General features: G+C 40.6%; 1 protein-coding gene across 3 annotated transcripts; it reads right to left on the bottom strand.

Annotated features, from left to right (window-relative positions):
* apol1 (apolipoprotein L, 1) lies at positions 1–18,114 on the bottom strand. Of its 3 annotated transcripts, none has more exons than XM_069719269.1 (33): positions 17,850–18,114; positions 17,673–17,732; positions 16,313–16,384; positions 15,666–15,734; positions 15,467–15,535; positions 14,793–14,864; positions 14,631–14,702; positions 14,436–14,492; positions 13,485–13,556; positions 13,323–13,391; positions 12,919–12,990; positions 12,761–12,829; positions 12,363–12,434; positions 12,205–12,273; positions 11,903–11,974; positions 11,751–11,816; positions 11,581–11,637; positions 10,488–10,550; positions 10,337–10,387; positions 10,119–10,190; positions 8,876–8,929; positions 8,306–8,371; positions 7,975–8,049; positions 7,841–7,900; positions 6,863–6,952; positions 6,069–6,125; positions 5,858–5,950; positions 5,640–5,690; positions 4,954–5,007; positions 4,121–4,198; positions 3,969–4,008; positions 3,522–3,573; positions 1–3,108 (listed from the first exon to the last, which is right to left on the bottom strand). In XM_069719269.1, exons 1-33 carry the CDS (start codon positions 17,850–17,852, stop codon positions 2,151–2,153), a joined length of 3,006 nt encoding a protein of 1,001 aa, XP_069575370.1. In that variant the 5' UTR covers positions 17,853–18,114; the 3' UTR covers positions 1–2,150. The 3 variants fall into 3 exon arrangements, with proteins under 3 accessions (XP_069575370.1, XP_069575371.1, XP_069575373.1); XM_069719270.1 differs by having other exon boundaries at positions 6,863–6,949; XM_069719272.1 differs by lacking the exon at positions 8,876–8,929 and having other exon boundaries at positions 17,850–18,113.
* Positions 18,115–18,860: the final 746 nt, after the last annotated feature.

The following is an 18,860-nucleotide window of genomic DNA, read 5'->3' as shown; positions in this document are numbered from 1 at the left end:
CAAATAAATGTTGTCATGGGAGCTATGACCAAGCAAAGGAAAAATATAAACGTAACAGCAAAACTTTTGATAATGAAAGTTACCTCCTGAGCAAATTTGTGATAAAGCACTGGTCAAATATTCTGTAAGAAAAAGATCAGTAAATTATAATGTGTAGCCTGTTTCCAATGTGAATATTAATAAATGGGATAAAACAAAATCACAATAAAATTCTGATTAATTGCAATACTGAACTAATAATGTCAAAAACCAAAGGATCAACATTGTCCACACATTCTGTTGCATCATCAAGGACAAGACATCCTGACATCAGCACACTTCACCTACATTCATTATTGAATTCTCTGAAGAAAAGCAAACAGTGCAGAAGAACACTTCAAACAAGTTTATCTTGATTACTAGCCGAGTAAATATCCACATAGCGGTTTGTCTTGTGGGTGGAAGGTAATTAAGTTTTTGTCCTTTTTAAAAGACTTTACAAAAAAGCCCAGACTGAAAGATGAATTTTTTTTCACCGGCCTTTAATTATATATTTAGATTTATTACACACGGACAGAATATTGCACGTAAAAGGTTTCATTGAATTAACAACTCTGCCCTCAACAAAAATGAAAAATAAATATGAATTTCATCAAACAGACCTCAGGCTGGTTTTTGTCACTCCAGTCGTCAAACGGGGAAATCTTACACCTGGTGAGCTGAAATATATCATCATCTGAGAGATGAGACGATTAAAAACCAAAATCCATCTTTGTAGTGGTCTTGACAGGAATGACATTTTCATTTTTTTGCCGTATTAATTGAGCTCAAGTAAGCTTTCATGATTTTTCTCCCCCTCATGTTGTTCACATGTAGCGTGAATTGCACGAGTTCATGAATTCAAACTTGTGGAGTGTTTACTAAGTGGACGTATACCTCATATAAAACGAGCTTTGTCCAAAAAGCTCTATTAATCACACAGACTTTAGCAGCTACAACAACATTTATACCCAGAAACGGTCGGCCGAGCTAACGTTAGCCTGCTAATATGTGAGCAGTTTAACATTTTAAATGGGGGACAGGAAAGAGTTAATATGAAAACATGGTTCACAAAAGCTTAATCAGATAGTTCCAGATAGGAAATTAGATTTTACTTCCTGTTTACACGGCTGATTGCTTTTGGCTCGAGCAACCTGACAACCATCAGACTACCTCCACAACATCTCAGACTTTCCTTAGTTGTTAATTGAGCAGAATCTTTTGAAGCACTTGCGTTAATAAAGAAACCAACTCAAGGAAAGTTTTTACGCCCAAACTTGGATTTTACAAACAACTAGTCTGGTTCTTACTCATCATAGTTTTGGCGTTTTATTTGTTCTTTTAGTAAAAAAAAAAAAAAAAATCTAAAGACAAAACCAATTGCCGTCATTCTTCAAAATGAGACCAATAATATTGAGAAAACATCACCCATCAGATTGAAACCTCAAGAAGAGGATGTGGAAAGGATTTTCACTGCAGACCTGACAGCCATCAAAAACAACAACATCGGGACACAGACTAACGCCAGACAGCAGCATAATTTAATTCTAAAGCATTATAAATAATAAAGGCACCTGATCGTCCCTCTGAGTATAAAGAATCTCTACACCAGGTCAGAGTTTCAATATGAACCAATATAATCTGAGGAAAGTCTAACCAACACTTTAAACTGTAAAGTCTAGGAGATACTTATTGCACCTATTTCTTTGATAAATCTAAAATGTTACTATCCAAATACATGATTTAGTTAAACCTCAACAAACATGGCAGTTTTGCACAATGACCGAAATGCCAGAGAAGCAGAAATGATACAATATCTACTGGGAAAGCTGAGTTCCTCCCAGCGTAGTGTAAATGTTGAGTAGGTTTGAGGAAGTCAGTTCCCCGATGGAAAGGTTTCGATATTCTACTTTCTCTTTCTCCTTTTTAGACATTCAAAATGTGCTTGATTGTACTTTTTCTTTTTAAGAAATTGGCACCAACCGTCTCATAAGATGCCAACAGCGCATGCTGGCGTGTCGGGCCAGAACTTTTTGTGCACAGGGGGAACTGGGATCCTGACAACGCTTCAATCTTTCCTTTAAAATCTCAACAATAAAGTGCTGATTAAGTCTTTTCCCAGTTGTTATGTGTCAAACATATTCTCGGTTCTCGTAGTCCTTTTTGATGGCTTTTTTAATGCGGTCGATTTCGTCTTCCTCTGAACTGTCGTCCTTGTCTTCTTTCTCTTTCTTGTAACTGTCCGAAGCTTCCGTTGGGTCGCCCGCGTCGTTTTCCGGCGCCGTGGACTGCAGCTCATCTCGGATGCCGTTGAGCTCCACCAGACCGTCGTGCAGCTGCGTGGCCACGTCCCTGATTTTGGCAGCGAACTCGGACTTCGCCCCTTTCTTGAGTTCTTTGGAGTCTTTGGCCACGAAGTAGATGTCCATGCCGACGAAGAGTCCGGTGAGCACGCCGGTGGCCATACTGGCGATCTGGACCGCCCTGGCCGCCGTGCTGCCGGCCACGTTGGCGATCTGCACCACGCGCATGATCTCGTTGGCGTTGATGAGGATGGCCTTTCCCGCCATGGCGCCGTCTTCGTAGAATCTACTGTTGAGCTCGGGGAAGTCCTGGTTGTACGCGTTTTTCTTCAGCCGGAGCAGGTCGAACCTGCGCAGGTTCTCGATCCCCTGTTTGATGAACTTCAGGCACTTGTTGAGGTCCAACATCTTCTCCTGGTAGTCCTCCACAATCTTCTCCACCTTCTTGCGGTCCATGGAGTTGTTGACCTGGTTGGAGATGCCGGCGCCCGCCGATGTCAGTCCGCCTGCCGTGGCGACGCCCAATCCCACCGCTGTCACAATCAGAGAGGTTCCAAAGGTGACCGGAGCCAGAGCGAGGCCGGCGATGGTGGCGACGCCCCCGATGGCGCTGGTGGAGCCGCCGGTGATTTGAGCGATCTTGGTCTTCTTGTTGAACTTGTCCAGGCTGTCGGCAATGGCGTTGAGGTTGATGACGTGTTGCCAGAGGGCCTCGGCGCGCTCCGAGAACAGCTTGTTGAAGACGCGGATGCCCTTCTGCACTTTCTCTGCAGTCACAGCGAACGCACTGAGGAGAAATTTGAGGGGTAAATACACAATTAAGTCGGCATCAAAAGGCCATCTTGTATCATGTTAGTCGTGGTTGTATTTTCTCAAGTTTTGAGATTTCCAGCTAAAAAATTCTGCCTCTTCTCCAATAAAATGGAGACCAGTAAAATTTGGGCTGGGGTTCAAAGTATCGAGGAATTGCATTTAAAAAGTGGCAATCAGTCTTTCTAACAGAAGGCATCTAACAACATCCTGATTATTCTGGATAATCCAAACATGTTTCTACTCTCTACTTTGGAAATCCACCCAAAAAAACCAGGAAACTTGACCGGATGATTATTAGTGGTGTTGTTTCTGGGAGACTGAATGAAGAGACCAGAAACAAGATTAAAAATAGTAAAACGTGATTTTTCTAGTTGAACGTTCACTTACTTGGCCTCTTCTTTTTCTGTCATGTCCTCATCTTGAGGCGTGTCTTCCCACGCTGACAAAATAAAAGCAATAAAGAATGATTTCTCATCACGTTACATGCATTACACGGCCAAAAGTATGTGGACACCAGAACTTTACAACCACAAGTGACTTTGATTTGTGAAGAACGAGCATTAATCTGCAGCTATAACATGAGTGAGGTCGAACTCTGACGCCGGGAAACAAAGACTGGTCTGTGTCCCAGTTCATCCCAAAGACATTCGATGGGTTCGTTGCATCAGCCCGTCCTTTACCCAAACCATGAAAAACGGCACACTGCAGTATTAAAACAGGGGTGTCCGCATACTTTTGATCATATACAGTATTGTAAGTGGTTCAAAATTCATCTCTCGAGTCCAAAAACCGAAAAAAAAAAAAAAAGTGTAAAACATTTTGTGTGCAACTTACGCTCCACCGTGTTCCACCAGTCCATAAGATCCTCCACATCCTGAAACACCACAACATTTGTATGGGATTACATGATTGTTTCCTAAACATTAAAGCAGCAGATCGTACTAAAATTTCAATATGTTTACATATTTTTTTCCTCAGAAACAAACCTGACTGCCTTGAGGCTGTGCAGGATCAATACGGAAGTCCTCCAGCCGGTCAAACAAGGACCTGTTTCCACCTTCATTCTGAGACAACAGAAATAATGCAGTTTAAAATTCCTATATCAACATCAGGATTATTTTCAAGCAGACTAAAGTCTTGAGTGTAGATGAAGTGCACAGGATATGAGCGAGTCTGAGACATACACACAGTGGAAGAATTGAAATCAACTTATCAAGCGTTTTCTCAGTTTCACTTTTAACACGCCTTATGTTCAGATAAAAGAGGGGGAAGTGCTGGTGAAAAGGGATTCTGTGTCTACTGGCTTCTTTCTGTTGTATTTGCAGAAGTAAAGAAAAAAAAGGAAAACAAAAAAGGCCCAAAACCTTCCATGGACTCTTTTGAAAAAAGGAAGCAGAGAAACAAGTCTGGGCACGTTTGCAGATTCAATCTCGTCCCATCTTCCAACGCCGAGGACATGTTCGAACACCGTGCGGCGGTGTGGGGGTGGGTTTCATGTCCATAAGGGGAAAGGAAAGAAAAACAACAACACATGTTGGCGAGAACAGTTTCTGCTGGGAGCTGAGCGGATGCCCTGGAGACAAAAATGAGTCTGTGGGTTGGAGGAGGGGAGGGTCAGGTGACTGAAACGGACCTTTTGTCATCCTGAAATGAAATGAGTAAGACTGCAGCGCGTCAATCTGCTGGACAAACACGCTGACAGAGACCGAGCGAGAGGAGGTTGAAGGACGTCTTCAGTTTTAAAAGCTGGATGTGTGTAAGAGGCGACCGGAGAAGAGAGAGAAAGAAACGCAACTTCAAAGCGTTGAATTTTCCGTACCTCTGCTGTGTTGCCTTCGGCTTCGTCTTGCACATTCCTCTGTGTAGCTTTGGTCTGAAACCAATGAACACACACACACACACAAATACACAGTTAAAGGCATCGGAATATTAATATGAATTTTAATATTGATCTCAAGCTACTCTAGAGGTCGAAGTGGGGAAAAAAAAAAAATAAGGGCAAACTATATTTTTCTTTGGTCTTCAGCAGCTCCGTGACTAGCTCAGTGATTCGCTCATAAAATAGGAGTAGGATGTGCAGGGAATTTCAGGTATGCGGACTTACTCACCTTGCCAAACTAACAAGGCAGGACTGCGTGAAACATACAAAACAGGTGATAAAACTTAAAAACACCCCAAAAAGGAAATGAGCAAAGAAACACAACAAAAGCTGTGAACGGGTCACAAAGACAGATTTAAATGACGAGTCCGACCAACGAGATCGTGAGATTTCAACCCAACCGAATGCCACCAGAAGCAAATTAAAAAAAAATTTGTTTTGTTTGTTAACACCCCTGATGGGTCTTTTGTCAGCAGAAAAGGCTCCAGAGTGATTTAATAGAAATATCCTCATCTGATTATCATTATTAGGATGAAGTTGAACATTCAGGCTGTGTTGTTTTAACAAACTGGTTTTGTCCACACAAGAGGAAACAACTTTGAACACATCACATGTTTGAATGTTACCTTGACCCGAGGCATGAAGGGATTATGTCTCTTGGGTTTCTTGACTTTGGTCTAAAAACAAAAAACAAAAAGAAGAGGATTAGTGGGTTACTTTGAGGTCAAAGACTGAAATAGTCCTTCTGCAGTAATTATAGTTAAATTAACTTTTCTTCCTGACAACTATCAAACCAAAAAGCAGTTCGAGAACAAAGGGAGCAGACGGATTTTAGCTAACGGACCTCCTCTGTTTTCTCCTTGCCGTCCTCTTCTTTCTTTTCCTCTGTGGATAAAGACTCGTCATCCTCTTTGAGCCCTTCATCATCAGACGGAGCCTGAAGAAGAAATCCCACAGTAAAGTCTCAACATTTTCATGAAATAAATAGTTATTTGTTTATGTTTTGAATTATGCACAATATAACATAAACCCAGTTCATGTAGGCTGTCATGTACCTTCACTGCAGCTCGTGTCACAAATGGATTGGCGTGCTTTGGTTTTTTCACCTTGGTCTGTAGGAAAACAAAAAAAGAGAAGGACACATTGACAAAGTGTGAGGTGACAGAGCAGCAAGAACCAGAAGAACTGCATTTCATTCCAACCGTTGGTGATTTGTGTTTGAATGAAAGAACAAAATCTGGGCAGGAAATGTGCTTTAATCACTGTAAGATTAAAAAAAAAAACACAACAACACCACTTTAAAAACCTTCACAAGCTGCAGCTTTAATGACCAACTCATACTGCACAGCAAACAGTGTTCACACATTTAAAATTCTAGTTTCAAAGCTGCTTATGAGAGAAAATATATCTCGAGTTTGAATATTTCACTCAGGAAACATAAACATGATAACGTTTTGATAAAAGAACATGATGCAGAATATAAAACACTGACAGACAGACAATAAGGATTTTTAACAACACAAAGAGCTGCTTAAGGAGAAACGCAGCGTAATATTTGAAATTTGAAATTCCCATGTGACTAATGATGAAGATGAGATAGTAGCCTGAAGGTACAACATGTATTTTGCGTGACAGTGGCACGAAACACCTGCTAAGAAGGAAACAGGAACTAGAAAAGTTAGATGTGCCACTTTGTGTTTGTTTTCACCTGCAGGTAACAGATGAGGGTTCATACCACACCATGAGGATTTAAACACTGATGGAAGAACAGTACTTTTGTTGTTGGTGTGGCTGAAACTAAAACTGAGGATGAGAAGTGAAACATGTTTGATGACCATGTAAGACTCACCGCTCTGCTCTCTGCTGGATTCATCTCATCACCGTCTTTAGTTGCAGCAGATTCGTCCTCTTTGACGTCTTCGTCACCCAACTGGCTCTGCTGCAAATGAATGACATAATTAATGTTCCGCACGATGATATTTTGAGTCACGTTCAGCCAAATTATTGCAGCAATATTCAGTTTAAAAATCTGACCATGCCTATGCCGGCAAATAAAACTGATCAGGCAGCTTCAAGCTTCCTCGTGACATTTGAATAAGTCTCATGTTGGACAATCATTTGTCTTCTTTCTGATGTCACAAAACCCTGCTTGTTTATTCATGTGTTAAACTGAGACTTAAGATAAGCACAAAGTGTTCAAAGCTGGATGTACATCAGTCTGCAGAATGAATGGAAAACATCAGAAAACTATTTTTAACACATTTCTGACCAGTGGGGAACTTTTATTTTGAAGTTTTATCTTATTTTGTAGCCGCAGTCAAAAATAAACCTCCATCATAGCCAATATCAGATATTTAGCAGTCAATACTCGTCTAAAATATCAGAAAAGCCTTCTATCAGTCGGAGCCTTGTACTGTGAGCACACGTCAGTACCTGAAACCACAACAGTGTCCGACGACCCGAGGACTCGAGGTGCAGCTTCGATACACAAACTGATGCAATCAGCCGCTATTCTCTGAACACATATAGCTCAGCTCCTCGGACGGTTTCTCTTTTCTCTCTCTGCTCATGTCCCTCTTCTCCCGCAGACATTAAAATTCGTATCCAAAAAAAACCCGTCAACCTAAATGATTCTTTCCCGTCAACGCATTAAAACTTTAACCCTTTTTGATTCTTTTAAAAGCAAAGTTTGTAGATTTATGGCTGACTAAGATTTATTTGGATTTATTTAATGCAATAATGATTTAATTTTATATTCTAACTTGAGCAAAATAAACCTCCACGGACAACAGGAAGATGTATCATTGTGTAAATCTGTGAACTGTACCTTATTATCCTCGGTTCGTCTCGGTTTCACTTTGTCGTGTGCGGACGTCCCCCTCATCTCCTGCAGAACAGAACAAAAAGTCAGACGTCTCAGAGGCCTCGCGTCACCGAGCGGCAGATTGTGTTTGACTCAACCTCGGCTCGTCTGGTCAGGACCGGCGGCGTTTCACTTCTGTCCTTCCTTTCTCGCTGGATCTTGTTACTTTTGACCTGACAAGGACACACAGAGAGTCACTGAGAGTACCGGAGCGGGAGGACGGGGGAGGACGGGGGAGGTCTGACAACCGGGAGGATGTGGTGGAGGGACGGAAGAGGAGGAGCGCGAGCCGGGAGGGTATTTTGGACAGAAGTTGATCAGCTCTGTGTCGATGTGTGTCGGGTGTGTGTGTGTGTGTGTGTGTGTGTGTGTGTGTGTGTGTGTGTGTGGTCACTGATGACTCACGAGCGATGCAATAAATAGACTGACCGGCTTTGGCTTCTCTTCCACGTGCTTCTCGTTCTCCTTGAGTGTCTCCTTGTCTTCAGTGTCTTTCTGAAATAAGGGCAACAAATATTAGCTTTTAAAATCAGATTACTTGTGCAGTGTTTAAAGCAGAATTGTTTAAATGCTTTTTTGGGGGTTTTCAGATGTAGTTTATCTACCCTTCTATGTCAGCCATTGATTTCCATTAAATCGATATGGCAGAAAAATCATGTGACTCTCTACTGAAACTTGCTTGAGTTGTGTTATTGAAAGAAAGAAAAAACATATTATCTGCTTTAAGCTGCAAAAAAAAAACCTAAAACATAGATTTTCACTCTGTACTGAAATGAATGGAAGCCAATGGTTGTCTAGAAGGATAGAAAAAAAACGGCGCTTTTTTAGTCAATCAGTATAACATGTAAAACCACTGTGAGTATGCAGCACATCGTCACGACTAAAATGAACCAAAAACCAACAGAGATGACCGGCATCATCACTGTCACAGTCCCATCACCACCACCCGCCCTCACCACCACCTCCGCCATCACCAAACACACTCGACAGCATAGTTACTTTATTGGCTGAGCGGAAAGGATTCAGTTTGGACATGGCTTGGACCACGGCGTTCTGAGAGGGAGGGCACATCACCAGAAACATTTCAGATTTGAACCTGCTTTATTTTTTCTCGTATTCCTCCTCATATAGTTTAGTTTTGTGATTAGCATTGGGAACCTCTGGAGGCCTTGGGGGAGGGGGTTCAAGCAAGCGGCCATCGTCACCCGTTGGTTTGTGAGCTGCCGTTATAAAGCATCAAGAGCAGATTTCGCCCGTCGCCATCTTTCTATTTTGAAGCCAGAAATGACCATATTTGGACGAGCTGGGGAGGAGCAAGGAGTCTGACTTGATCTGATTGGGAAACCCAAAAGTCCATCTACAGCAGGAAACCTGACTGCACCACAGGCCTGTCACTCAAACAGACACGCCCCCCCCCCAAACATACAGCCTAATGGGATTATCTTCAAATGGACCGTCAGAAAACTAATGAGAAGGAGCGACTTTAGCGAATGACACCATAATGACTCTCAGAGAAAATGTATTGGCTTTGCATTTCAAGAGAGAAGTTGAGTGGGAGTCTATAGAGCCAGAGGCTTTTTTTTTTGGAGCCACCCTCTGGTGGCCCTCAGTGGTATTGCAGTTTGAAGCACTTACACATCAGCCTCATTTGTCAGAACCGGAAGCTACGTCCACTTTTCAATACAGTCTATGGGTTCAAGCTCTGACCACAAGCGGTGTTATAGCAGGTTTGGGTCGAGTCGGGGACCTTTGTTGCCCTCTCTCTCTCTCTCCCCAGTCATTTTCTTTTACACTTCCTACTGCGATATCGTTTCCACCCTGACCCAGTTTTTTTTGTCTTTCCTGGTTTGTGCAAAACAAGTCTGCCAGAGGAGCTTATCATAGAAATTTGAAACTTTCCTGTTGAGATTTAAAAACTTGGAAGGTATAACTCTCTCAACAGCACCAGGCAGGACGAGTCAGGCTGGACTGCAGATGGAGCCTGTGGGGAAGCTGATCAGAAACTTAAACCTGACTCAGGACTTTTGTCTTTTTAAAGAGAATAAAATCACTTCACAAAACCTCTTATTCACACATTCACACTCAAGACTCTTCACTGCTGATTGCATGAATAGAAAGCAGCGAGCTTCTCCCTGAACGATAACAATATAGAAGTTCTTCCCCTCAATGCGGAAAGTGTCGAGTGAATAAAACAACATCATTTTCACAGTGAAACAGGAACAAGTGAAGTAAGTTGAAGCACCTGTTTGTTGCCTGCTGACTTCCCGCTGCTTTCAACTTGACCCTCGTCGTCCGAGTCTGTCTGCTTCTCATGCTGCAATGAGCAGACGGAATTCATCCCATGAATGAAGCTGTTTGATTTCTTACAATGATTCTTTTTTTGTTTGTCACTGATCAGAAAGAAATAATCACAAAGCGTGATATGAATATGACGCAGCATTCACTGAGAGAGAAAATAACCTGAGACGAGGAGGCGAAAGGATTCTTCAGGATCTTCGCTGCTATTCCGCCCTGACAAAAGAATTCAGAGCGGCTCAGGTTACAAGCTTTTCATCATCTAGTGTATATGATGTTGATGCAGGTCAAACGTAGAGTAAACCTCATCACTTACCTTTGAAGGCTTCTCCATGAGATTCTCGCTGCTGGAGAGTTCACCATCCAGCGACAAATCATCCTGAACAGAAGGAAACAGCATATAAAGTTGGAGTATAACAGAAAAAAAAAAAGACTCAAGTGTTGTATTTTGCCTCCGATAGCCACGGCCGGGTTTTTGGTTTGTCCGTCCGTCCGCTTCCTGTGAACGTGATATCTCGACAATACTTTGAGGGAATTTCTTCAAACTTGGAAAACATTTTTTTATTTAATACCGAGGATGAACTGATTCGATTTTTTTTTTTGGGGAGGCCGAAGGTCAAATGTCAAGGTCACTGTGACGGCTTTTCTGCACATTCACGTGAACGTTGTACCTCAGCAACGACTCGTTGAATTTAGAATTTGCATGTGATACAATCGTTCACTCGGCCTCACGGATGAACTGCAATAGAGTTTGGTGGTCAAAGCGGTGAAAGTTTGTCTCATCCGTTTGTATGGTTCTTGTGAAATCGATATCTCGAGTGCGCTTTGAGGCTCTTCAAACTAGCGAAGGGTCACATCTGTTTCCCCCAATACGAACTTGATATCTCAGGAACAGCTCGAGGAAATCGCTACGAAATGTGGCATAAACAGGCGTGTATACTACAACTCGAGTGGCTAGCGGAGGCGTACGACCTCCAGGTGGTCGTTCCAGTTCTGAAATGAATTTAACAGGCACTTTATGAAACGGCTTCAGGTTACGATTAGTGAGGGAATTCTGGGCAACACCGATAATAAATGTGTGTGGAGTGAAACGTGAGCAGGGTGTCAGCATTCATTAATCTGTGAAGTCATACAGGTCTTAAAGCAGCGCTATGTGTTTCTTATAGCTCGGTATTCGCAGTGTCTCCAGGTTGCAGCCATGCAGGAGACCTAAACTACCCTGAAAATGTCAGTTTGAAAGTACAAGAAACAGATAAATGGGCAATTTAATTAATTTATTTTGAATTCTTAATTTGTGTCACACTGACACTTCTGGAAGTGGCGTGTTGGTTCTTAGTTATTTGTCATAATCCTCTCCCTCATCTTGGACTGATACTATGAAGCATTACTGACTCTCTGGAGCATCTTACCTGAGACTGAAATTTGGCCCCTTTTTTTCTGAACACACCAAAGATTCCTCCTTTCTCCTGAGAAAAACAACACGCAGCCAGCATTTATTATGTTGTATTTATTTCGTGATGTGATTATTGTTATTCTGTCAATTGAGGATGAAGGCGGCAGCTTAAAAAAAACCCCTCACCTTTGTGTGGTTCTCAGACAGATTGTCGTTGCTGCCGGAGAGCTCGCTGGGTGCAGACAAATCATCCTGAAAAGAAAAATGTAGAAAAATGTTATTCACCTGCTTTACGCACTTGACAGTAGTGAGCTGCAACGATACTCCACATCTCTAACCTGAGATTGTGTCTTCGCTCCAAAGGGTTTTGGGGATTTTTTAAACATCCCACTGAACATCCCTCCTGACTCCTGGAGGAAAAAACAAAGTCACGATAAAACAGTTTGAGAACATTTCAGGAAAGTTTCAGATTACAGTTGGACAGACATGGATTTCACACAGGAGCCTGTGTTATCATTCAAATCCTTGATACATGCAGGGTCACCTTAATCACTTTGTATTTGTTTTCTTGTTGCTTTTCGTTTGAAAATTGATGATGAAACTAGCTGTAGATGGAAGAAGCAGCTTTTACAAACCTCACCTTTGTATTGCTGTTGACAGAAAGATTGTCGGTGCTGTCTGAGAGCTCGCTGCCTGCAGACAAATCATCCTGAAGGCCAGAAACAAATTCAACAATTCATATTTATATCAGTAGAAGTAAAAAGTAAAAGTGCGAACAGTGAGATGAACAACAAATACCTGAGATTGTGTCCTCGCTCCAAAAGGCTTTGGGGACTTTTTGAACATCCCACTAAAGATCCCTCCTGACTCCTGAAGATCAAAGAAGTCACAATTCATTGCAACAGTGGAAGAGAATTTACTAAAGCACTTCTTTTTTTAAGCAGTTTTTAATCAATAAAATACAAATCAGTTCCTTTATATTTTGAACTGCTGGAACAGCGATTTACTGCTCCACACATTTGTGCCAGCATTTCTTCCAAATCACTGATGCATGGATGTTTATCTTGACAGCCGGTTACAGAAACATCGCATGACTTTGTATTTTGTTTGTTTGTGTTTGTTTATCGTTGTTTCTAGTTTCAAAGTCGATGATGAAACTAGTTGCAGCTGGAGGAAGCAGCTTTTACAAACCTCACCTTCGTGTTGCTGGTGACGGACAGGCTGTCGGTGCTGTCTGAGAGCTCGCTGCCTGCAGACAAATCATCCTGAAGGCCAGAAACAAATTCAACAATTCATATTTATATCAGTAGAAGTAAAAAGTAAAAGTGCGAACAGTGAGATGAACAACAAATACCTGAGATTGTGTCCTCGCTCCAAAAGGCTTTGGGGACTTTTTGAACATCCCACTAAAGATCCCTCCTGACTCCTGAAGGTCAAAGAAGACATATAAAAATTAATTAATTGCAACAGTGGAAGAGAATTTACTAAAGCACTTCTTTTTTAAGCAGTTTTTATAAATAAAACAAAAATCAGTTCCTTTATATTTTGAACTGCTGGAACAGCGATTTACTGCTCCACACATTTGCCAGCATTTCTTCCAAATCACTGATGCATGGATGTTTACCTCGACAGCCGGTTACAGAAACATCGCATGACTTTGTATTTTGTTTTGTTTGTGTTTGTTTATCGTTGTTTCTAGTTTCAAAGTTGATGATGAAACTAGTTGCAGCTGGAGGAAGCAGCTTTTACAAACCTCACCTTCGTGTTGCTGGTGACGGACAGATTGTCGGTGCTGCCTGAGAGCTCGCTGCCTGCAGACAAATCCTCCTGAAGGCCAGAAAAAAAAAAAAAGTCCTTCAACAACTATTATTTATACCAACAGAGGTAAAAGTGTGTTGTGTTTAGTTGCACAACAAATACCTGAGATTGTGTCCGCGCTCCAAAAGGCTTTGAGGATTTTTTAAACATCCCACTGAACATCCCTCCTGACTCCTGGAGGTCAGAAAAGTCACAATTTACAATTAAAATAAAACAAAAACAGTTCCTTTGTATTTTGAACTGGAGCAGCCGTCCGATGGACAGGCAGCGATTTACTGCTCCACATGTTTGCCAGCAGTTCTTTCAAATAGCTGATGCATGCAGGTTTTCACTTTAACAAACGCACACAAAACAAAAATTGTCCATTCAGTGATTCAAACTCAACGCAGCTGCTGGGGGTCAAAATCACCAACATACTGTAGGCGAACACTCGGAAAGCTGTCTTTTACTTGAATTTGTATAAATAAATGTGTTCTCCACTTTTAGTTTTAGTCACTGCAGTTAAATACGCTGAAGTTCAGGATAGATTTAAAGGAAAATGGAGGTAATTTAGTTTACAGCTTATATTTGTCAACGAATCAAAACTCGCTCAATTCATTGTTGATTTTTTTTGTAGGTCTAACTCACAGTAAATTAAATATTTTTGGGTTACATAGTGTCGCTCAAACAAAACAAGCTTTCAGAGTTTTCTGACTTTTAACAGGCAAAACCCAGAGTCAGTTAATCAAGAAAATAATCTGTTGAGAAATTTAATTTAATTGTTAGTTGCAACTCTAACGTAGTTGACTGATAGACATTATTTACTATACTGGAATTCAAAAAGATTGATAAATCTGATCATGTTTATTTAAAATGGAAATCCTGCTGTAAATGTCACATTAAGTCTCATCTGTATCGTTTGATTTCATTTGTTTGTCAATTTCTGCATTGCATTATTTCTTGCACTTTTTCTTTAAGCTGTGATCTCGGAGTTGTTTTGTTCTTAAAGAACGAGTGCTTCTTTGTGATTTGTTGTTTTTTTTGCTCAATTGACCATTTAATGATGAATCTCACCTTCGTGTTGGCGTTCTCAGACAGACTGTCGTTACTGTCCGAGAGCTCCAGAAGATCCTGAAGCACACAAGACGATTTGTCAGACTTTTACTAAACTGAAACAATACCTGTATATTTCACATTTCAGGCATCGGTTGTTTCTCTCTGGTGATCTTTCATTGGATGGATGACACCTAAGAGAGGATAATGTTTCACCTGTGAAGGCCTGCGGGCGTGTCCTGGTCGAGGAGATCGTTTCAGTATCCCACCGAACACACCTGATTTATTCTGAAGAGAAAAAGTAGAGAGTTCAGTTTAAAAATCCTAAAACAACTTATTTGTGTAGGAAAAAGAGAAATATAACAAAGCAGAACTCACCTTTGATGACTTGTTGTCTGTTAAACTGTCACTACTGGCAGATAGTTCAGGGTTTTGTGACGTCATGGTGGCCTGTTAACATGCAAAATAAGTCGAATAACTCACTGAAATTTAAATATATGTTAACGTTCATGTGATGGTGACCCACATTTCTTTTGAGGTGCAACATACACAGGTTAGAGTTTTCAGACTAATTACTAAAAATGTATAATAAAATGAATAAAAACATGTATTTGTTAAAAATGAAAGCAACCTGATGAATGCCTTACTTCCCCTGTGACTTCAAGTGACCTCTGACCTCTCTACACATGTGGCACTTACATAGGCCGGTGATAAAGGCTGATTAATTTCATAATTGATTAATCTGTTTCAATTCAGCTAACTGTTTTGTTTATATTTCATCAGGAAATAGTTCAAATTGCCAAGAATTTCCCAGAGTGCCTTTAAGTTGCTTCTCCAATCAACAGCCAAAGATGTTCAAGTCATATAAAACCGAGAACAGCAGGAAATCCTCACATTTATGAAGCTCGTACTGGCTAATGTTTCACATTTTTATTGACTAATAATTTGGTGATCAAAAAAGTGATGACCGATTCAGTTTTAGTTAAATTAGTTGCATTTTTTAAGATATAAAAAAACAAGACGTACAGCACATTAAAGACGTCACTACAAACCTGTGTCTGACCCTCTTTGTCAGATTTGGTCGTCTTCTTAAACATTCCTTTAAACACTCCTCCTTTGTCCTGAAATAATAATAAATAATAATGACAATAACAATAATAATAATAACATCATTTTAGATGCTAAAAAAAAATCCACTGAGGATATTTATCAGGAATTATCAAACACAACCCAGAGAAACCTCCTGCTCACCTTGGTGTTGTTGTTGTCGGTCAGACTGTCTTCGCTCTTTGAAAGTTCACTGCTGACTGATAAACTGTCCTGTAAAAATGTTAAAATAAAGCTTCTGTGTGAACGTATGCCGTTAAATATTGTAGATTTTTATAGTTGAGCGATTGCTCTGATTTTATTGATCTGCATATCAGCAGTGTGATTGCATTTAAAGTAAGGCTGGGAAAAATATTTATATGATATCAATATGATATATATAGTTATATAAGGCCATATATCTTAAGAGTTTGGATATTGTAAAATCATGACATGGCATACTTGTTGTCTATTCCTGGTTTTAAAAGCTGAATTAAAGTAAATTGATGTCATACTCTTAACAGGATGTTGAAATATTGACGTATTTGGTAATTATGTTATTTAATTTTTATATTTTTAAGGCAGGCAGTAGTGAGGATGAATATTATGGATAAAATTTTAAAAAAAGATAATTTAGTACAACCATCAAGTTTAAATTGTCTCTACATTTTGTGGCAATCCAGTTTTGCAGATCTAAAAAAACTTGCACCGGCCTTAATAACTTCATACAAGCATGAATACTGAAGGAATACCTACGTCGGCTTATTTTACAGGTTTAAAGTAAAGTTATCATATTAAAGGTAGAACTTCACCTGCGTTTGGACAGACGGCTCTGCAGACTTGGAGGATCTCTTGAGCATCCCACCGAATAACGATGCTTTTTGCTGAACGAGAAGCAAAGAAGAGACAAACACTTAAGAAATACATATACAAATCTTAACAAAATGATGCATCTCAAGCAAACACTGCCATGATATGAAGCTGCCTCTCAGGTCGCAGCTCTGCTGTCTGGACTGAAGCGTGAAAAGATGCTGAACGTGTTTGAGAATCCATTCCTGATTTTAAGGATGTCACGATGTATTTTCACGTTCACTTCTCCGAGTCCAGCTTCGTGTTCAAATTTCAAGTCTGGACTTTAAGCTGGTTTCATGTCTGGACTTGAACTCGATTACAATTAAAAAAAATAATTAAAAAAGTGATTGTTATGTTTATAACTCATGGAGGATTCATCATATTGAATATTTGCAAGGAAGGAGAAGGAGACACCACACCAGTGGTTCACAGTGTTTTCTGGCTTCTGATCCCTAAAATTTATCAACTGTTTACCAGCCGCAACAATGGCGACAGCAGAAGATACAGCAGAGTGTATAACATAAGTATAACATAAGCATGTGACAACACTGTCTTTGAAATCAAAATGTTTTTTAAGTCTGAATGAGTAAAACTGACTATATTTAACAAGAAAAAAGCTAAATATGTGACAAATGTCTCACAAAACAAATCAATTTCATGCAGCAGATACATTATTTCTCTTTCTGTTCATTTTGTTTAACATCGCGACCCTTTAGATCCATCTTGAGACCCACTGAGGTGCCAAGACCCCCAGATTTGGGCACCACTACGCAAAGCATCAAACATAACAGGCTATTAATCCTCCAATAAAAATATAAGCACTATGAGATAAAAGATAATGAAAGACAACATAACAAAAAATTACACCTTCGAAAGTGGATTTAGATGAGATTAGTATGTTGTTGTTGGTTTTTTTTTTTATAAATAATAAATTTTAAAGTGTGTAGAGAATCTGAAAGACAACTGTCCTTTCGTGAGATTTGTAATTAAAAAAAAAAAATGTAAAGCTTTATCCATCATTCTGTATTTTTGTGCTGTGGGGGGGTTAATGGGGCCCCAGCGGCACATGTTTGCCCCGGGGCGGCCTGGCAGAGTGATCCGGCCATGTTCATTCAAATTAATGCTTAAACTCTGAGATTTAACCTCTCAAGTCGTTGTCAAAGTCAAATTTTAAAAACAGAAAATGTGCAGCTATCCATGGACTGCATTGCGTTTTCAGTGAGAGCTGGAGTGAGAAAAGTGCAAAAATAATCGTTATTAAGTGACTTTAGGTTGAAAAATCAAACCTTATAAACAGTGAAGTTAGTTCAAGTTACTCACAGCGACGCTTCCTCCTCCTCCGTCACAGTCCAGATCCAAATCCAGGTGATCGTACCGGTCCTGTCAAACATTTCACGTGACTTTATAAAATACATTTACTTTATTTTTAGTCGACATTTCTGCGGCAAACTTCCGTCTGTCAGCCGTTATTTAAAATAAATTAAACCGTGAACTCACCATTTAGAAAAGCTTGTTTAATGTTCCGTTGTTTCTCTGGTTAACCGACGTTAGAAAAAAATATATAAATAATAAACGTCCTCAGTTCGGGCTTGTGTCCTTCTCGTGTCGACCCGATCGGTTGTTTTCACTCGCTGAGCTGCGTACTTCAGGAACCTCCCTGCTCTTCTGAAAAAAAGAAAATACAAAAAAGAAACATGGTCTGAGACTTCCCACAAGTCTGAGTTTTCATGAGGCGGACAACTCCGAAACTGGCGGATCCAGTTTTGTTGTCGTCTACCTGCCTGCTGTGGTCCTGGAGAGGGAGTGTCTGCCCCACCTGGGCAGATCGCCCTTGTGCTGCGTTCAAGCGCTGCTCGGAAACTCCTGTTATCCAAATGCAGAAATCCATACTGTGCTTACTAAGATGACAAAGAATGAGTTAAAAGAAAAATTGCAGTTTTGCTCGGTCCCTTGCATGCCATGTACAAACCCGAAACTCGTGTGGCTTTCCTTTAGAGGGACTTGTCTTCCTTGGGAGGTCTTATCCTCCGTGAACCACCCTTACAGGGATTCGCTCTCAAGTAAACCGTGAACCATGTGTGATAACTGAGCGGGGCTCGAACCCGTGTCCTCATGAGGCCGTTTCTTCGGCGCCGGAGGACGAGACGCGGCAGGAGAAAAAGTTTTAAGGAGTTCACTCAGAGCTTCCAGCGACTCAACCGACAATCTGGTTAACTCAACAGGTAAAAGATTCTGCTTCACCAAGGCTCCTATTAATGGTTCAGATTCCACCTCGGCCTGCTGATGGTGACTCAACTTGAAGTTGAAATGTTTGGAGAAATTGAAAAAGCTTTGCAGACACTGCACATTAAAGGAAGATATTTAATATCACTGCAGACCCCCTTGAAAACACGTATATCTACTATCCAAAGAATGTCTGCGGCAATTTTAGTTGCATTTGAATGAATATTTGTGGACGGTGGAGTTATAGGTTGCAGTGAGCCAAAGATATGTCACAATGCAGAACAC

The sequence above is a fragment of the Brachyistius frenatus genome, unplaced genomic scaffold (assembly GCF_029030835.1).
Source record: "Brachyistius frenatus isolate BFR_SWC_R1_liver_20210118 unplaced genomic scaffold, ASM2903083v1 Contig_211, whole genome shotgun sequence".
In the NCBI taxonomy this organism is placed as follows: domain Eukaryota; kingdom Metazoa; phylum Chordata; class Actinopteri; family Embiotocidae; genus Brachyistius; species Brachyistius frenatus.
This window is presented reverse-complemented; position numbering and strand designations above follow the sequence as displayed.